The 17,074-nt window shown below is 38.7% G+C and overlaps 1 protein-coding gene across 1 annotated transcript in view; it reads left to right on the top strand.

The window, feature by feature from the left end:
* The window catches only part of LOC111673848 (rho GTPase-activating protein 21-like), a gene marked incomplete at its 5' end in the record, with an annotated part of 40,765 nt that extends 26,769 nt beyond the window's left edge, over positions 1 to 13,996 (top strand). Inside the window, 2 exon segments of the mRNA XM_023433025.1 lie at positions 10,472 to 10,713; positions 11,255 to 13,996. Coding sequence (XP_023288793.1) covers positions 10,472 to 10,713; positions 11,255 to 12,280 — 1,268 coding nt within the window.
* Positions 13,997 to 17,074: the final 3,078 nt, after the last annotated feature.

The following is a 17,074-nucleotide window of genomic DNA, read 5'->3' as shown; positions in this document are numbered from 1 at the left end:
TATATACTCAGGAAGCCCATTCTGTAACTCGTAACGACATATGTCGTTATCGTTCCCCCGAGTTATTTCAATGGGTTAAGGGGATGTGAAAGTGGCATCCGAGGAATCAATCGTTCATGAAACTTTTCTCCGAACTGGATGTACCGAATCGTTTCAATCATTACAACGTGAATATGGAGACCCGAAGGTAGGTCCTGAAACTCGCGTTCATTTTTTATATAAAATTGTAAAAATATCCACAAACAAAGTTTCTTAAAATTGAAACTTCATAGGTGTCAGGACCTTCTTTGCAGCCTCTGTATTCACGTTGTAATATTTGAAACGATTCGGTACAACCTATTCGTAGAAAAGTTCCATGAACCCTTGACCCTTCGGATGCCACTCTTTCACATCCCCTTAACGATAACGATAGCCGTCGTTACGAGTTACGGAATAGGCCTCCGGTCATGCAGCGAAACAGAAGAAGGGGCGCAAATACCCCCTGCGATTCTCTCTCTTTCTCTCCTCGCGATTCTCTAAATCGAAACGCCGAAACTCGTGGGCGTTCCGGCACACGGACAATTCGGTGGCTCGACCTCAGACCATAAATATCTAGACCTCGCACAGCAGTGAAGCAAAAGGGGTGAACTCGAATACCACATGGACCACGTGCACTCGGACCCAATCCGATCTCACCCCATATACTTATGTAGACCGACTTCCAGTGTAAGGGGTTTTGGGTTTATGAGGTGTTTGGTACCCGTTTGTTGTTGTGTTTCGTCCCGGGTCCGCCTGTGTGGACACGTCAGGAAGGCTATCAGGCAGATCCTGCCTTAGACACCGAAAATCTCCTGAGCGGGATTCAAACCCGAGAGACTACGTGGTATGAGCTGTGAACGTCACCGCTGGGCTATCGAAGGCCCGGGTCGAAGGAAGAACTTCTGATACATATGAGCCCATAATTATGAAAGTGGTCTAAGTCAAAATGAAAAAAAAAAATGAGTTTATCAGTTATTTCACCCCATATTATTTTAAACTAAATTAATTCAATGTAATTTTTTCGATATTGTCAAAAATGAACCATTAGATAGTGATTGTAATTTCAATATTATATGGGATTCATTTAGTGTTAATTATGAAAGTGGTCTAAGTGAAAAATTTAAAGAAATGATATAAACATAACCTTAAAATAGCACGTGGCCCTCCTTGGCGCGTTTTTGAACTACAGAATAAGCCAACAAATGACAATCAAACAATAACAGATACGACAGTACTTTTCGGTCTACCTAACAATATATGGAATTCATTTAGTTCTATTTTGAAAGTGCATTAATTCAGTTGGGCTCTTCCAAACTAATTATTGGCAGAAAAATAATTTATATATTTTACCACTATGTCAACAGATAGCGGTTCAGTTACCTAACTTACGTTAATGACAACGTACTTATTATGTGAAAACGTTAATTATTATTCAGATATGATGTGATTTGCAGATATTATACAACCACGTAATACTTCTTTAGATGATTCTAAATTCCACGTTTTGAATCTTTCACCTAAAAGAGGAAGACCAAAAATATACGGAAATATTAAATTACTTCCACTATGCACCACCACTAGACCAGTAACGGAAGAAAAACAAAGATATTATGTGTTTATTACCATACATCCCTCCAGTTTTTCAGGAACATTTAAAAAATCTTAAAAACACATAATAATAAAAGCCTAAAATGATAAAAATGGATTACTTTTTAAAAATAATTAATAAAGGTTCATGAATTATTTCATTAAAATTATTGTTTCTAATATAACTAGTAGTTTTTTATTGCTTTAAGTCATTCATAGGACATTCAGTTAATTTTGAAAATGGTCCAAGTCAATTCACCCTTTAAAAACGACATTTTGGTATGAAATTCACATAAAATTTCATATTCATAATAAATTTCCATTAACACGTTCACGCCGGCGCGTACCACCGGTGGCTCGCGCTTGATTGCGCCATCGGGCGGCGCGTACCACCGGTGGCTCGCGCTTGATTGTGCCATCGGGCGGCGTGTACCACCGGTGGCTCGCGCTAGACGCATCATCGGGCGGCGTGTACTACCTGTGTTTCGCATTCGATTGTGCTATTAGACACTGATAATTTAACGTACATACATAAAAACGTGTATTTTGAATAAAAATTATAATTAATAACGTATTATGAACATAAATTTTGCTTAATAACACACACATAAAAATTCAGTATTATGAATGTAACTTCAACACTCAAATCTTCCCCCGAGGAACATTTCATAACGTTGCTGTTTACGTTAACAAAATCTTCGCCTGAAGAGGAAGAAAGTATTCGTAATCTTGATGCGTTTCTCCTGCCTCTATTTACACATTCATGAGACGAATCACTTATTTCCATATCCATGTTATGGGCAAAATTAAAAAAATATTTTTAAGGGCAAAATTTAAAAAAATATTCTAACCACCTTTTAGTTATTTTTACTAACAGAAATCTGTGGTTAGGATATAAAAAACGGCACGAGTCACATAATTTGCAAAGTAAGCGCTCAATGTAATACTGAAGAAACAAGAAGCGCGTGCAAGTCTGAACACGCGAGAAATGCGCGCCGCCAGATGAAGCGCGACATAGATTTGTGTGCCGCCGTTGGGGGAAACAAATGAAAATTGGCGCCGGCGGGAACGTGTTAATCAAGAGTAACAAAAATTCTAAAAATATTTTTTAATTTATTCAAATGCAATGCATTAAATATCTCGAAACAAGAAATATATGACTTAGACCACTTTCATAATTATGGGCACATATATGCTATGACCGCCACAGGGTAAACGAATGCACCACGTGTCCCGACGACTCATCCACGCGGTTAAAGCCATTCTGCTTCCTGAAGGACCTCCTGTGGGAGGTCCAACGCGAGGTCTAGATATACAAATGGTCCAAGGGCTCGACCGAATCCCCGCTGGACCCTCTTCGGCATCCCCCTCTGCCTCTGTCTCTGTCTCTGGCACCTTCCTTGACCCAGGTCGTCACCCGGGCCCGATTGACAGATGCGTGACGTTAACGCGTAGGCACGCAGCGAGTCCGGGTATTTGGTGGTACATATCGTCCCATCTGCACGGTGCCGCCGGGCCCAGTGGCCCCCCCACGAAGACACCGCCCCCACCCCCACCCCGAACCGCCACCGGCCCACCACCGGCACCGCCACCGCCAAGGTCCAGCCCAAGGTCGGGCCCAAGGCCAGGCCCAGGGGGGGCCGGGGCCGGGGCTGGGCCTGGGCTGGCCTCCAAGAGTCTGAACCGATTTCTCAGAGGTAAAACCCCCCAGAGGACCGAGCTTCGACGTCTGCCGAGTCGACCCCACTGGCTGGCGAACCAGAGCGAATGGCTTCGAGTTCTTCGCCAACCCCCACGCTCTTCCTTTGCGTTTTCCTTTTAGGCCGAGTTTTCGTTCGACACTTTTCTTCTTTTCTTTTTTTTCTTTTTCTTCTCCTCTCTGCGCCGATCTGGCCGCTAACTGGATAGCTGATTCCTACTCGCTACGTTGAAGTTGATATGAATGGGTCATTTTCTATTGGGCAACTGAGTGATTGCGGATTTTTTTAATGCCATCTATCGACAATATCCCCCATCGTTTAGTTGCCAATGTATACATTCTATGTGCTGCATAATTATGTATGAAGAGACCCCGCCGGTAGGAGTGTCGCGGTCCGCATTTCAAATCTAAATCTTGTAACCTTTGAGATATGCACGTTTCGAAGAAAGTTGTTTCTTATTTTTGTACGTAGGGTAGGGATCTGTAATTATTAATGCGGGTTGCCGTTTAGGAAAATGAACGTAACCTCACTTTCGCCTACGAGAGCGCCGTCTATGGTCAAACTGATAATTTCTCTTTGTGTGCCCCTCTGATAGGAATCATTTTTGTTCCGAACAATTTTTTCGTACTATGCGCATTTCTCGAGATATTTCGCTGTCTCTAGTTAAATCAATCACCCTGTATATCAAAACGTAAAAATATGTATATTTTTTTTTCACGTTTTATATATATATATTAAACGTTTGGAGAGAAGTTATATATATATATATAACTTCCCTCCAAACTGGGTACACCAAATTATCTACAACATTAACACGTGATTATGGAGTCCCTAAGGAAGAACGCGATACTCGTCAAATTTCATTTTTCAAAGAAAAAAAATAAGAAATGTCTTTTTCGGTTCTTGTCCGAGATAAATACACATTTTGTTATCGAAAAGTGAAATTTAACGAGCATCGCGTTCTTCCTTAGGGCTTCCATAATCTCGTGATGATGTTTCAAGTGCACCCAATTTGGAGAAAAATTTTATAAATATTTCTGACTCTTCGGTATGTATATATGACATTTTCAAATCACCTTAACAGTTTGTTAGTAATATTTTTGTTGCTCCCTTTGTAACATTCATTGGCATCTACTTATTACGTTACGTCCAGAACTTGCAATTTTTCTCAATTCTTCGTTTATACGGTATGAGGTATAAATTCAAACAATTTTCAAGCAAAGAATAGTCACACATATATATGAACGTTTAAAAGCCCTTTCCCTTATATTATCAATCTAGGGATTTCGCATTTTCACTCGAAGGGTAGGAAATCGAGTGGATATACTCACGTGAGTTAAAAGCGCGAGAAATGAACTCTCGCACTACAAAATACAAAATTGACCCTCTAACGTTTTTAAGTATAGACTTTTTTTTTCTTTTTTTTTTCAACTTTTGAATGTCGCGCTGCTTTTATAACTCGCGGAAATTCTACGGTATCAGGCTTCGTTTACACCGGTACTTACAAGGAAGATATCCCAAGTCGATCTCTCCGATTTGATTTCTTTTATAATATGTTTTAGTAGACTAAAAGCTAAGCGACACGTATTTTTATTTATCTGCCATTAAACACTTTAAGGGAGTGAAACCACCATCCAAAGTAAGGCATGTCAAGGAGCGATTTGGCAGTTTCACCCACAAGGACATATTTTTTTAACCAATCCACCTGGAAAAGCTTTCTCATAACGAGAGATGAAAAATATAATTTTCTCAATTAAAAAAAAAAATTAAGGGGTGAGCCACCCCTCACAGGCCTTACTTTGGATGCTGGTTTCACCCCCTTAAAGTGTTTAATGGCAGATAAAAAAAAATATCTGTTGCTTAATTTTTAGTCTACTATAGCATATTATAAAAGAAATCAAATCGGAGAGATCGACCTGGGATACCTTCCTTGTTAGTACAAGTACTAAATCTGCAGTTTAATCAAACTCTCAGGGTAAACAGTGGTATACCAAGACAATACAATACGTGCTTTTCGAGTGTATCGTCCCAAGTCGATACAAGATCGTTTACACTGATGGATTAATAAATCCACGCCTTTGGTATGCGTACCAAATGATCGGGGTAAACTAGGACTTAGTTTATAGGCCCATAATCCGAGGTAGCGTTATCGCTTACATATCCCCTCGATTTTTGACATATCAGCTATCCAGTTAGTACAGAAATCGATTTATTTATTTATTAATTTTTTTTTTTCTTTCGAGACCTCTTTAGCTCGTCCTCTCCAGAGTCGGCCGGTTTTTCGCAAGGCGGATTCTCATCTAATTATTTCATAGCTTAAATGCCGATGAGCAGGGTTGGGTACTTCTCCATTTTTCGAGGTTTTTAACCTATACTACGTAAACAAAGAAGTTTACAGGAGAAAATCGTAGAAAACCAGTAAATTACGTTTCCAATGTGAAGAATGCCGCAGATGGACGATATACATCTGCTGGGTTATAAACGTCTTTCAGCACATATATACACACGGAAATATTTTAAGGAACAATTAATTAATCTGGCACTTGTATTCAAAATCGTTTAGAATTTTACGTTTCCAATATGGCGGATTCTACAGATGCATGATATATGTATCGTTTAGAATTTTACGTTTTCGTCATTTTACGTATCGTTTAGAATTTTACGTTTTCAATATGGCGGATTCTAGAGATGCATGATATATGTATTCGCGAGGTTAACGTCTTTTAGCGCACATATAAACACGTAAAAATTGTTAAGAAATTATTAAGTTGACGTTTGTGTTTATATTATTTCGACTTAGCCCTGTTTAATGTCAAATTTCTAATTGGATTTGTTATTTTCTATTTAAAAAGAGGAGTAAGGTATACTTTGCGCTCGCGGAGAAAACTAGGGACGTATTGTACGTGTAATATACACGTAGAAAACCACGTGTATTACATGAGGCCACGTATATTACACCCAACCCTGCCGATTAGAATATGTTGGTCGATGGAGACGATTTTTGAAGATTTGTATGAATAGCGATCGATTATCGGCCGATTCTGGTTCTGTCCTTGCATTTGCTCGCATTTAGCGCCGACGGTAGTGATGGGACTGATACGATACTTATTGATAATATTGCAATAATTCAATTCTCTGGTATTTATTCCAAGGTATCGAAAATGCACAAAAAATGATATACTTGGCATCAATATTCGATATGATACCTTTTAGAGCGATACATAACGATACAGTTATAACTGATACGGTAACAAAGTACCGAAGGATCGATACTATCAACAATATAAACGAATAATTCAAGTACTTTATGATACAATACATGAACAATAGTTCTCATCTTTCATTTCTTAACTTAACTCATTTCTAATGAATAACACAGGTAATAATTACCCGAAATTTGTAATTAATGAAAATTTTCTTCTATACATTGCCCTCAATAACTCCATTTTCATTACTCCCTTAAGGTGAAGTGAAACATCCTTCAAATCAGCCGATTCTAATACAACACTTTTTTTTAAGGGTATTAGACCAAACTGTCCGAAACTTTGACACATCACTCCTGGTCATCTAAGAATTGTCCTGACACATTCAAAATTTGGATTTTAAAAAAAAATTGTTTAACTCAGTCCAGACCAGATCCAAAATGGCGTCGAGCTCTCATATTTCGATCAATATACAATTATCGAAGGCTCTGATATGAGAATCGAAAGGGTCAGGACAATTTTACGACAATTTAGAACACTCTGGTAATCGGTAAACTCGCATTTGAGCGGGATAAAGGCAAAAAAGTGTTGTATGCGCTTCTTTGCTAAAACGATGGTAATACGAGGTCCCGGAGTGAAAATTTAATTGATCTGGAAATCACAGATGGCGCAGGGGGTCCCTCCGCAGTCAATTAGGGCCCCAGAAGGCATGAATCCAGAGGATTTCTGGAGTTTTACTTCGATTTCTTTATAATTATTGTACGAAAACGACAGGTGGAATATGCCATTTGGTACAATACACAATACAATTCGACCGAGCTGTCGATATAAAAACGAACGTCGGCAACGTAGACATTTAGAAAAATCTTCTTTATCGACGTTGATCAAGTTCCTCGACGTGTTTCACTTCACCTTAATATTGCCACCCCCACGATCTTTTCGATATTTTTTTTTAACATTTATCGCATTCTCTCACAGGACGCTCTGACAGTCGACAAGAACAATTGACTGTTGGCAGCAAATTTTCTGACTCGCACGTACATGTGAACACAAACTAAACTACTTGTTCTTGTTTGGACGGTTCGCGAAAAGTATTGCGATAGTATCGATTATATTTACAGAGGACGAGTAGTTACTCGGGTTTGATACCTGCGTGTAGGTATCATTTGGGTATTGATACCATTTGATATTTTCGTCTTTATGTACGCTTTAAAGGTACTGATATTTTATTGTTAGGAATCGATACTGATCGCGACGTATTATTTCCATCACTAACCGATGGTGCACCTAGTTCGCAAAATTCGCTGTCTTGGCTTTCTTCGGCTCGACCGAAGAGTGTTTTCGCTGATAATCCGTATAAACTGTAAAAAGTTCCCTTTATTTATTTCATTATCTATGGCGCAGCCTCCAGCCTCCGATACGTTTCAAACAATGGTTCCCAAATTATAATTCTTGATTTGGGCCACCATTGTCTTGCTACTTTCCGTTTCAGGGAAAAGATATACTGTTAAAAATACCATAATTAATTATATAATTGTCGTCTAAAGTTGTATTTTAGAATTTTATAACATTCTCAGATACAAAATTGAAGTGTTTTAAATTCCAGTACATGAAGGTAATAATTTTTACAAAACGCGATCGTATAAAATTGTTCATTTATTTAAATATTTATAATAATTTTATTGTACACGCTGTACTTAGAAGCTGTGACGAGAGGGTGTAAGTTTGATGATTATTTTTAACAGTGTACCTTGGTACCTGACATTAAACAGTTGATAAAATTGTACTTGAAAAACCACTTGGACGGTTCTTAAGTTTGCGATTATTAACCCTGCTCGGGAAAAAATTGTAACAATTAAAAATTAAAATCTCGCATATCTGGTACGTGTCTTTCAGCATAATGGAAAGAGACATATCCCGGTAACTGCAAGTGTATAAATAAGTTCGGTGATTTTTCACAGCAATCTGGCATTTATTTGCACAAACTGAAATCCATGACAATTATCTTTTATATTAAAACAACAGAAATGTTATGGTGAGCACTTGAAACTCCGAAAGAAAAAGGAAAAATCCTTAATATACAGCAGAGTTACAACATGTTAAACGTAAAGTCATCGAACTTATCCGTATATCTACTATTATTTTCGAATAAAAATTAAATAACTATCTCATCACGCTATTCCAAACAATATATCGCTCCCTGATTTGCGCGATTTTTATTTACAAAAGTTGCAATTATTTCGCCAAGCAGGGTGATTAGAAACTCATTCAAAGATTCGTTAATTGAAAAAAAATTGAAAAATATTGAAAAATATTGGAAAATATCGAAAACACTCCAAGGTCTGAACTTCCCCTCTTCCGATTTATTCGCGAGAGGAATTTTATACATTTCTAAATGACTCGTTTCGTTACACTAATTGTATTAAACTGCATGCAGTGTCCACTGTAAATGACTCCGAGATGACATCAGCTGTCATTCACGTTTATTCGCTTGCGAATAAATTCGGAAAGAATTCTCAGACGAGAAAGTCCTAACAAGAGCCGAGGATCGACTCGGCGTTAATCAGTGTTAATCGATGTTAATCATTGTTGATCATTGTTGGCTCCTCACCGGCTTGCCTAGAACAAATGACGAAGTAACGACCGATCAGCTGATCGAGCCTGCGTCGATGACAGTTCTCACCCTAGCTGTGTACCTTGCACGCATAGACATTCGCATTGACACGTTGACAACTCGATGACAGCCGGCGTCATTGTCATCCGAAGTTAGACTTGTATGCACCGCAACCTAAAAGTGATAAGAATTAATTCGTTAAGGCCCTCGTTAAGGTCGAGGTCCCTTAACAAGGTCGCTCCCTCGTTTTGTGCCTCGTTACCGCTAATACCAGCACCGCTCAGCAATTGTTGTTCTTGTTTATGGTTATTGTTGTTGTTTTATTGCGTTCGCCGCCTATCGCCGCCGCTGCCGTCTCGTACCTTTAATTGGCGCTATCGTTATCACCCGATTTTTCTTTTTCAGGATCGCTATCTCGAACCGACCTACGGATTTCTCCACCAATTTCTGTCTCTGTTTCCGTTTCCGTTTCTTGTCATCCTTTCTTCATCCCAGTCCTCCATTTTGCGCTTCACCTTCGGTGACAAAAGTTAAGGCCATTTTTTTTTTTATCAAAACCCTGGAAATTATCTGAAAAATAATTCAAATGAGTACTTTTTACGCTTCTTCTGCCGTAATATGACATAATTATTATCGAGCAATTGTAGATTCATATTCACAGAGAGCTCTAGTCTTCACTCTTATTCATTCTTGTTTTCTCTGATTGTTATCACCTGCATAAAAAAGATTCAATTGAATGTATCCATCCGGAAGGAAACAAATCAATGATGCATCTATCTGTAATGAGTGACAGCCCAATTAATTGATTTGATTGATCTTGTATATACAAAATGATTACAACTTATATCTCAATTAATTGAATCCACCAAATGTAATACAATAACGGGGATTTAGTTCTTTACTTATTTATGCAGTTTTATTTTTATTTCATTTCTGTGTCAAGCATCTTTCTCTAATTTCGTTATCCGGAAATTGTTTATATTTTTCGTGCCAATTACAGCCCCTCCCTCAATTTACGCGGTGAATTATAACACATTTACGCGGTTAGGAAACGTCATTATCTTTTTCTTTTTTTGTTATACTATANGTATCTGTTGACATTCACCGGTGAAAGTCGACATTCTCCAATTTCGGTCATTCACGGTAACATATACACTACATAATTTCTGAGATTCCTTAACAAATGAAAAAATGATATCCGCTTCCAATTTCAATTTCCCTGTCCCGACCTCTCCCGTTAAGGTCGGTGGAACCTCCGACCGGGTCGAGAGTGACGCTTTGTGTGTTTTCTTTCGCTCAATGATTGGCCAGTGATAAGCCGTCGTTATCAGATGATCGTTTACTTACAGGCAGCGACCTCTTGACGAGCCTCACCTCAACGTTCGACCGAAAGTGGAAGTCCTTGGTAAATCCCCTGAGTCAGCAGACGACGGCCACCGAGCCCGAGGTCAGGGTCGAGACCGTGGAGGAGGTCACGGTCAAGGTCAACGTCAAGGCCGACTCTCGGTCCCCGAGGTCAACCGAGGTCTACCGAGACCCGAGCCTTCACAAGTCTCCGGCGGACACGATTGGCCTTCTTCGTCCAAAAAACGTAATTAGTTGGATGATTACTGACCTTACCGAACCTTACAAGAATCGTATTTTTTAACTTTTATTTTGACGCAGCAGGGTCGATTGTAGTTATTTGTCATCCATTGAGAATTTAGTACTTGACTCCCTTTTCCTACAAATAAAAAGAGAGAATAAACTCCGAAATAGGAGCCGAAAAAGTGATTGGTAAATTAACTAGCTAAATTCCCGTAGGAGTTTTTTTTCTTAGAAAAATAAAGTAAGAATAATGTCGAGAGAGGGGGCAAAAGAAGAAAATGGCTAATATTCTAAAATATTAGCACTGCATCTTCTTTCCTTGAGACATATCTCCTCAGGTTTAGATCTAATGTACTATAGATATAGTAAGTGGGAGTAATGTCCTTTTTTTGGAATAAGTCGCTTTAATTCGTACATTTCTAACTAGACAAATAACAAGGGGTAAATTTTATTCTCTCATTTGAGAAATTCTTATTATTTATTCTCTGCGAATTCAATGCGATATGCCGTAAGCATTACAGCAAGATTATTCTCATTTTTCTCAGGATGCACCGGAGAAGGATACGGACTCGAGCGTGGGGCCCGAACCTTCGGATCAGCCTGAAGTGTCACCACCGGACAACGACAGAAACGTGGGTAAGAAGCCATCGGAGATGGTCCTGCAAAAATCGGCGTCACCTCCCGAGAACGTAGCATTCCTAGACGCGACGGAAAAGGACGAGACATCCAGGGCGAACGGAGCGGAGACGTCGTCATCGAGGAAGACGAAGAAATTCGAGAGTCCTTCGAAGGTCCAGGACGAGTCCGTGGTCTGTACATCTCGTCTGGAGGTCGAGGACGTCGCCCCGAAGCCTGAAGAGGCCAAGGAAGAAAGTCGCAGCGACCTGGACAGCTCCTACTCGAACAAGCTGGAGAAGTTCGAGAGCCTCAGCCAGGTGAACTCGGAGTCTAGGTCGAGGTTGAAGAGGTCGGAGTCCTTGAACAAGAGGACCGAGAGCGCGGCGTCGAAGCTGAAGAGGTCGGAAAGCCTGAACAAGCACTCCGAGAGGCTGGTCTCGCCTACCAACGGCAAGCTGAAGAGGTCCGAGAGCCTCAACAAGCACTCCGACAGGTCCGAGTCGCCCAACAGCAAGCTGAAGAGGTCCGAATCCTTGACCAAGACGGAGAAGACCGAGAGCAACATCAGCAAACGCCGACAGTCGGTCAGGAAGGAGAGCGCCACGAAGCTTAAGAGGAAGAACGGCATGCCCGAGAGGTCCATCAAACGCAGGCATACCGTTGGTGGGACCAAGGATTTCGATAAGATTCACTGGTTGGACAACAAGCTGCAAGCCGAAGCCGAAAGAGTCGTCAAGAGTGACTGCAAGCCGAAGAAGAGCCAGCTGAGAACGAGTTCTCCCGACTTGAGCAGTAATAGAGTCAACGTCGCCGATACGAGCTTCTTGATCGAAGTTAGTTTCAGGGGACCTAGTAATGTGGTTTTCAATGTCACCAATGCCAGGCCTCAGTCGCTTCCCGATGCTAACTTGGCCTCCAAGGTCTTCAAGGTCCCACTTGAAAGTCACGTCTAAAAGAAATATTTCTTGACGAAGCTGAAGCTATTAGGGACCTTGGCCAAGATGGAGATCGACGATATCGGTTAAAGGCACCATTCTATAAGGTTCCTTAATAATGACCACGATGCTGAAGAGGAAGAATGGCATGCCTAAGAAGTCCATCGAACGTAGGCAGACTGCTGTTGGGACCGAGGATTTTGATAAGATAACGGCCTTCAAAGTCTTCAAAGTCAGTCTGGAAAATCACATCTGAAGAAACTCAAATCTCTGAAAATGAAGATCCTATAAGAAATGAAGTAACATCGACAAAGACACCGTTCTGTTAGGAACAAAAACGTCACGAAGCCGAAGAGGAAGAACGACGCACCTGAGAGGTTCATTGAACGCGGACATACCATTAAAGGGACCAGGCATTTTGATAAGATAACGGCCTCCAAGGTCTTCAAGGTCCCCTTAGAAAATCACGTTTAAAGAAGCACAAGTTTATAAACAAAAAATCATCGTTAACTTCGTTTGAGGTTTCGATGATTCGGGTATCTTCGGGATTCTTCAGGGTCTATCAAATGCAGGCACGCTGTTGGTGGGACCAAGGATTTTGATAAAGGACATTGACTGAAGCTGGGAGTCATCGAGGTCATCAAGAATTGTCAAGAGCGTCGGTAAGCCGAAGACGAGTCACTTCAAGATCGGTTCTCCTGATTTCAGCAGCAACATGGTTAACATGGCTGATCACAGTTTCTTGGTCAAGATCAGTTCCAGATGATCAATCGTGTCTTCAAGAACCAATGCGAGGACCCTATTTCTTCTAGTACTACCTTAGCGACACGTCGGAGGTCTTCAAGATTCCTCGCATCGTGCCCAGAAGAAATGCAAAACTACAATAAAGGCGTTCATCCTTCCGCAATTTGATTCAAGTAATCCTCGTTACTTGGTACCAGAAGATTATTCGCATGGGAAGGAAAGACAACGATATTATTATCTTGTCCCTCGGAAATGTTTTTATCTCAAATCGTTGACTTTGAGTTCCATCTTCTAAAATTTAAGAGAACTTTTAAGACTATATCAAATATGAGAAGCTTCCTGATAAAAGTGGTTAAACTTCTTTGCAATCTTCGCTCTAGACTCTAGCATGTCACGATTTAGAAAAATTGAGATAAAAAACATTTTATATATAAATAAGAGACGATATCAAGTATGAGAAGCTTCCTGATGAAAGTGTTAAACTTCTTTGCAGTCTTCGCTCTAAACTCTAGCATGTCACGATTTACAAAAATTGAGATAAAAAACATTTTCAGGGATCTTCTTTTATTTTAAGTACTTCCTTCAGATCGTTGGGACTTCCTAAGCCAATTTATCCTAAGTCGAGAAATCGCCCACGTTCATGGGAAAGGATTCATATCAGACTCAATGTCAGAAATTCACACATCCATGAACCCACAGAATGTATTTCATCCTTGATAGTCAGCATCTTCTTCATGTATGTCGAATTAGAAAAAGATCCTATACGTTCATATACGTCGAATTAGGAAGAGACCATTTACATTAAGGACGGAGGATGATAAAATTATCCTGTCTCTCGAAAATGTTTTAATCTAAAATTGTTGACATTAAGGGGATGTTAAAGTGGCATCTGAAGAGTCGATCGCTGATGACACTTTTCGTTGAACTGGATGTACCGAATCGTTTCAGATATTTGCAACGTGAATATGGAGTCTATGAATAAGGTCCTGAAACTCATGAAATTTCATTACTTGTAAAAAATTTTTTAAATACTTATAAACAAATTGAAAAGAAATTGAAATTTCATGAGTGTCAGGACCTTCCTTGTGGTCTCCATATTTACATTGGAAAGTTTAAAACAATTCGGTAAACCTAGTTTGGAGAAATGTTTCATAAATAAAACTTCTTCAACGCCACTTTCATGTCGCCTTAAATTCCAGCTTCTAAACATGTTTTTAATTTGTTATAACAAAAGAAATATCGAGTTATGAAACTCTTGTTTTTTCAATCCGTCTTATAAAATGTTAAGCTGTTGATTTTAAGTTCCAAGTTGTATACTCTTTAAAAATCGTGAACAATCTCAAACTTAATTTTAAGCTCGTCTCCAAGCACTATGCAACATATTTCATTTTGTTTACCAAGAAAAAATATCGAAATTTATAACACTCTTGGTTTTTAACTCGAACTTCTAAAACGTTTAAAAGTCGTGAGACTGCTAGAATTTGATATTACACATGAGATAGAACTGATAAGACAAACAAAATCTCTGCATGCACTTTAGAGATAATTTATAAATTTTTTAAAATTTCAGATCAAAACATTTTCACTGACATCCGTTTATCTTAAGTACTTCCCTAACATCATTGCAAATATATGCAATGCGGTTGCACATATTCACAGAAAAAAAAAAAAAATTCATATCAGACTCATTATCAAAAGTCGAGTTGGCAATTTCATATATCCATAGAAAGATCATTTCGCCCTGAATAATAAATACAGAACCTTTGTATACGTCGAATTAGAAATTAGTGGAGACTCGGGGAAATATCGCAAGCCATAGGACCAGAAATGTGGCAAAATGTATAAATCTCTGTCTGTTAAAAAAAAATCACGAAATACAAATCAGGTGCCAGAGTGATATGCACCCGAGTATAAAAAAGGACCTCGAAAAACGAAGTGGGATTTTTTATAATCCGACCTTTAAGCGAAATGTAGAATTATCGCGGGACGTCAGAGGAGAATGTAACGAGAATCGTAATCGCAGTGCGACACTCGTCGTACCTATACCGTGTCAATTATATATACACATCATACATGTGAGAATTGTGATCGTGCAATTTTTGTAAATATCAATATGCGGATATATATGTATACACATATATATATATATATACACGTTCGACGAATTACCGGCGTACAGCGCTAATTTTTTTATCGCCGAATCCATATATATATATATCCAACTTTGGATTTATACTTTAATATAATTTTACATAACCGCAGGTTCCCTATAAGTAAACATTTATCTAGAGTTAGCATCGATTATCGCCAAGTTACGTGTCTCGCGATTAGGAGCGCATTTCTTTTAGCCGAGATGCTCGCAAATTGTACATATGAAAGGTATACATATTACATGGTATGTACTTGTACCGTAGAGGTGAAGAGTAGCAAGTCCACTTTTAGAAACTTTCAAGGAGTTTTTACTTTATCTTAAGGCGATGCGAGAGTGGCGTCAAAGAGTTCTCGTTAATAATACTTTTCTCCAAACTTGGTGTACCGAATCGATTCAAACTTTACAATAACAATATGAAGGGTATAAAGAAGGTCTAGAAATTCATGGAATTTCAATTTTTTTCTTTGTTCATAGATATTTTTTTAATTTGTTATAAAAAATGGAATTTCACGACGGTCAAGACCTTCCTTATACCCTTCATATTGATATTGGAAAGTGTGAAACGATTCGGCACACCCAGGTTGAAGAAAAGTTTCATGAATGATTGACCTTTCAGATGCCACTTTCACGTCCCCTTAAGATGATGTTAAAATCAATGAAATAGTAATAACTCCATATTGACGAAAGGTGGACTTAAGACTGTTACCTCTACGGTGCAGATGTGATATGTATGTATTTGGCGCGGGACTCTGCCGAGCTTCCTGGTATATATATATACGTGTAATGAACGTGGACGTGTCGAAACCGAATGGCGAAAAGAGAAAAGTCGGTTTTCCCGATGTAGGGAGCCGAAAATCGTGTAAAGTAAAAGATGGGACTTTTCTACGTCCTTTTATCGTTGCGAAGCCTCTTGGCCGGATTAGGCGGTATCTTATACAGATATTTTCACCGGTGAAAATATATATAAATATATATATATACATACACGATGTGATAAAAAACGAGTAACTACGATCGACCGTGCGTCTCTCTATATAGATTTCTATATTGTATTCCCCTGTATTAAGCGAAAAGCTCGTAACTGTTATCTTTGCTGTTACAAACAAATGGAATTTTCCAATTTAATCCTGCAGGTGAATGGACTCTCCATTTCAAGTATGCAAATTAATGGAATTGTACATTACATCGATGCAAGTTATTGATAAATAATTCAGGCAAAAACTGTTTCTTATGTTGCGAAGGAACTTTTCTTTATTTTATCTGAATTTTCCATTTTAATGGTGCAGGTGAAAGGGACTTTCCATTTCAAGTATGCAAATTAGTGGAATTGTACATTTCATCGATGCACATTAATTAAAGATAATTCAGATGAAAGCTATTTCTTACGTTGTGAAGGAACTTTTCATTATTTTATTACAATTTTCTCTTTTAATAGAGTAGATTAATGGGACTGTTTAAATTACCCGAGTGATTGGAATTATTCATTTCGTCGATGAACATAATTCATAGCTAATTCAGAGAAAAACTGTTCCTTACGTTATAAAAGAACACATTTTTATTTAATTTCAAGTTTCTATCTTAATGGTATGGGTGAATGGGATTTTTCATTTTAACAATTCAGTACGATGGAACTGTCCATTTTCATTGCGGAACTAAATGCAATTCCCCATTTCATCGGTGCCACATTATCGATAGTTAATTCAGACGAAAAATTCATACATTACATACACATTATCGATAGTTAATTCAGACAAAAAATGTTTCATACATTACATACACATTATCGATAGTTAATTCAGACAAATTCATACTTTACATACACATTATCGATAGTTAATTCAGGCAAAAAAATTTTCCTTACATTGCTAAGAAGCACGTTTCATTATTTTATACATTTGAAATGACTCGTTGGCCTT

The sequence above is a fragment of the Orussus abietinus genome, unplaced genomic scaffold, assembly GCF_000612105.2.
Source record: "Orussus abietinus isolate OABI.00-Male unplaced genomic scaffold, Oabi_2.0 scaffold558, whole genome shotgun sequence".
Taxonomy (NCBI): domain Eukaryota; kingdom Metazoa; phylum Arthropoda; class Insecta; order Hymenoptera; family Orussidae; genus Orussus; species Orussus abietinus.
This window is presented reverse-complemented; position numbering and strand designations above follow the sequence as displayed.